Source organism: Myotis lucifugus, unplaced genomic scaffold, assembly GCF_000147115.1.
Source record: "Myotis lucifugus unplaced genomic scaffold, Myoluc2.0 scaffold_160, whole genome shotgun sequence".
Classification (NCBI taxonomy): Eukaryota; Metazoa; Chordata; class Mammalia; order Chiroptera; family Vespertilionidae; genus Myotis; species Myotis lucifugus.
In genome coordinates, this window is record NW_005871208.1 from 681,567 (window position 1) to 684,054 (window position 2,488).

Consider the following 2,488-nt stretch of genomic DNA (forward strand, 5'->3'; position numbering starts at 1 on the left):
CAGTGGGGTAGGGGAGAGTCAGCGCCTGGAGGCGAGGCGGCCTGTGGGGAGGGACATTCCAGAGGTCGCTGGACTTCAGGGAGGAGGCCGTCCTGGAGCAGCATTTCATCAGAGCCCAGGCTGCAGGCCAACCCACCCCGAGGCATTGTGTGGGTACCGCCTAATCTCAGACTCCTGCCCTGACATGCCAGCCCTTCCTCAAGAGGCTCAGTCCTGAGATGAGTCATCCCAGGGCTCAGGGCTGGGCCAGGAGCGATGAGCCCTGTAGGACATCCTGGAGGAGCCGGAGAGGAGCAGGAAGGTGACTGGGTGGCTCACCCAGTCGGGCCCCTGTCTGCCAGCCTCTTCCTAAGGTGCTGGGCTGTCCACACCCTCCCCAAACCTTGGCGCCAGCCACATTGAGCTGTGGTGACAGCGCCTGAAGACCGGGTCGTTTCCCAAATCTTAGAGTCAAAGAAGATCGTACAAGGCTGGGAAGGACCTTTGCCACTCTCCCGTGTAAACACCTCGTTGTTCAGAGGAAGCAACTGAGGCCCAGAGAGCTGGATCCAGGCCTGGAACCCAGGGCACTGTGGCACCTCCTGCCCTGAGCTGCAGGAGACGGAGGGGGCCACTTCTTCCTCCAGGCAGAACGTAGCTGCATCCAGCCCACAAAGCTGGGGTTCCCCGCTGTGTGTGGAAGAGATGGAACATGGACTTCACAGGTATCTGCCTCCCTTCTCCCCCAAAGGAGACACAGTTCTTCCTCCTCGGGTACCCTGTTCTCCTGTTCATGTCTCTCATCTGAAACATCCCTAGGTTGTCTGACCTAAATCTCCCACTCTGCCATTTAAGGGAGGCACAGCCCAGCCCACCCTCTGCTAATTTCCTCCCCTGCTTTTTCTTCCTACTCATCCTGGCGCAGAACCGGCGACATAATCCGTGGGGCCCAGCACAAAATGAAAATGCTGAGCCCTTTGTTCAAACATTACTAAGAATTTCAAGATGGCAGCAGCAGAGCATTAAATGGCATGGGGCGCCCTGCATCTACAGAGGCTGAAAACCGTGGCGTTGGCCCTGCCACGGTGGCAAAAGCGATACTTAAACTCAACACTCGTCGCTGGTCCTGAAAAATCAAGTTGTTCGTTCCTCTGCCTTCATGCCAGCTCCGGGGCACCTGCCTTCCATAGGTGAGAATCTGCTTGAGGTTTCACCCACACACCCTTCCCAGGAGCAGGCCTCTGCTTCACACTGCTGGGAAATCCTTCCGAGTATCTAAATTTAAATCTCAGTCCTTCAGGCCTGTTTCCTCTTGTTCTGTCCCCGCTGATTATGGGGAACAGCTGGTCCTTCTGTGTAATTAATTCTTGTAGACTTGGACGCAGTCTGCAATTCCTTTTCCCTTTCCTCATTGGGCTCAGCCTCCACTGTTTTCTCCAGCTCTGTCCCTCCTGGGATGCCTGTCCCAGCCTCTCTGCGTGCTGTGGAAGCCACGAGTTTCACAAGAAGCTCCCAAGAGCATGAATCAGTGTCCAGAGGACCCAATGCCTGGGGGCCGAGGGGGTGGGGAGTGTAGCCTCCAGCACTGATGAGCAGCCCATCCCCCATCCGGCCCTGTCTTCCTCCTCCAAAAGTGCTCTACTTTTATCTATTTCATGGACCGTTTCCAGATAAAGTCCCCCACCCCCACTGACTCACATTGGCGACTCTCAGCTCCGGTCCACGGTGATGTTTCTGTTCTCAGGGTGTGTCTCAGAATGAACGTTCCCCTGGGAAAGCCCGACTTCCACGTCCCAGGACAGAGATCCGTGGGCTGGGGCTGGGAGAGGTTTATCAGAAGCCATGGCAGGGCAGGGGAGAGAGTGGGTATGAAAGACGGCCACGCGGCCACACGCTCATGTCTCCAGCTAATAGAGTGCCAAGTGGCCGCTATAATCTGAAAGAGCAGACACTGTAATCCTATAGTACTTCCTATTGGCTGCAGGACACCAGTCTGTCCTGACACTGAAATTTGGGTGTGCCTTGGTGCTGGAATTCACAGGCTCATGTTGTGAAGCAGCTGTGGGGGGTGGAGTGGGGAGGGTTGCAGCAAAGGAAGTGAGGTCAGGCAACAATTGATGCCTTTAGCTATTGTCTCCCCCAGCCTCCATTCCCGTCAAAGGGTGGGGGTCCCTTGCCCATCTTACAGAATCTCCATATCAGAGTAAGACACCTTAGAGGTCTGCTCCTGTTTTAAATCTTTGTTTTTGAGAGTATTACAGATGTCTCCCATTTTCCTCCATTGCCCTCCTCCACCCAGTTCCCACCCCACCATAGGCCTTCACCACATTATTGTCTATGTCCATTGATTATGCATATCTATATATATAAAACCCTAATATGCAAATAGACTGAATGGCAGAACAACCAAACAACTGGTTGCTATGATGTGCGCTGACCACCAGGGGGTGCCCACGGACCATGGCAGGTGTTGGTCTCGGTGGGATGGTGGAACAGGTGAGCGAGGGTG

At 54.9% G+C, this 2,488-nt stretch overlaps 1 protein-coding gene across 3 annotated transcripts in view; it reads left to right on the forward strand.

Annotated features, from left to right (window-relative positions):
• The first annotated feature begins 231 nt into the window (after positions 1-231).
• ACVRL1 (activin A receptor like type 1) overlaps positions 232-2,488 on the forward strand; it is a 19,999-nt gene continuing 17,742 nt past the window's right edge. The window contains exons 1-2 of one of the 3 annotated variants that reach the window (XM_023759659.1): positions 232-704; positions 905-1,169. In XM_023759659.1, coding sequence (XP_023615427.1) covers positions 1,006-1,169 — 164 coding nt within the window. In that variant the 5' untranslated portion in view covers positions 232-704; positions 905-1,005. Of the gene's footprint in view, positions 705-786; positions 1,170-2,488 lie in introns of those variants that run through there. The other 2 variants (XM_014461747.2, XM_023759660.1) reach the window with 2 other exon arrangements.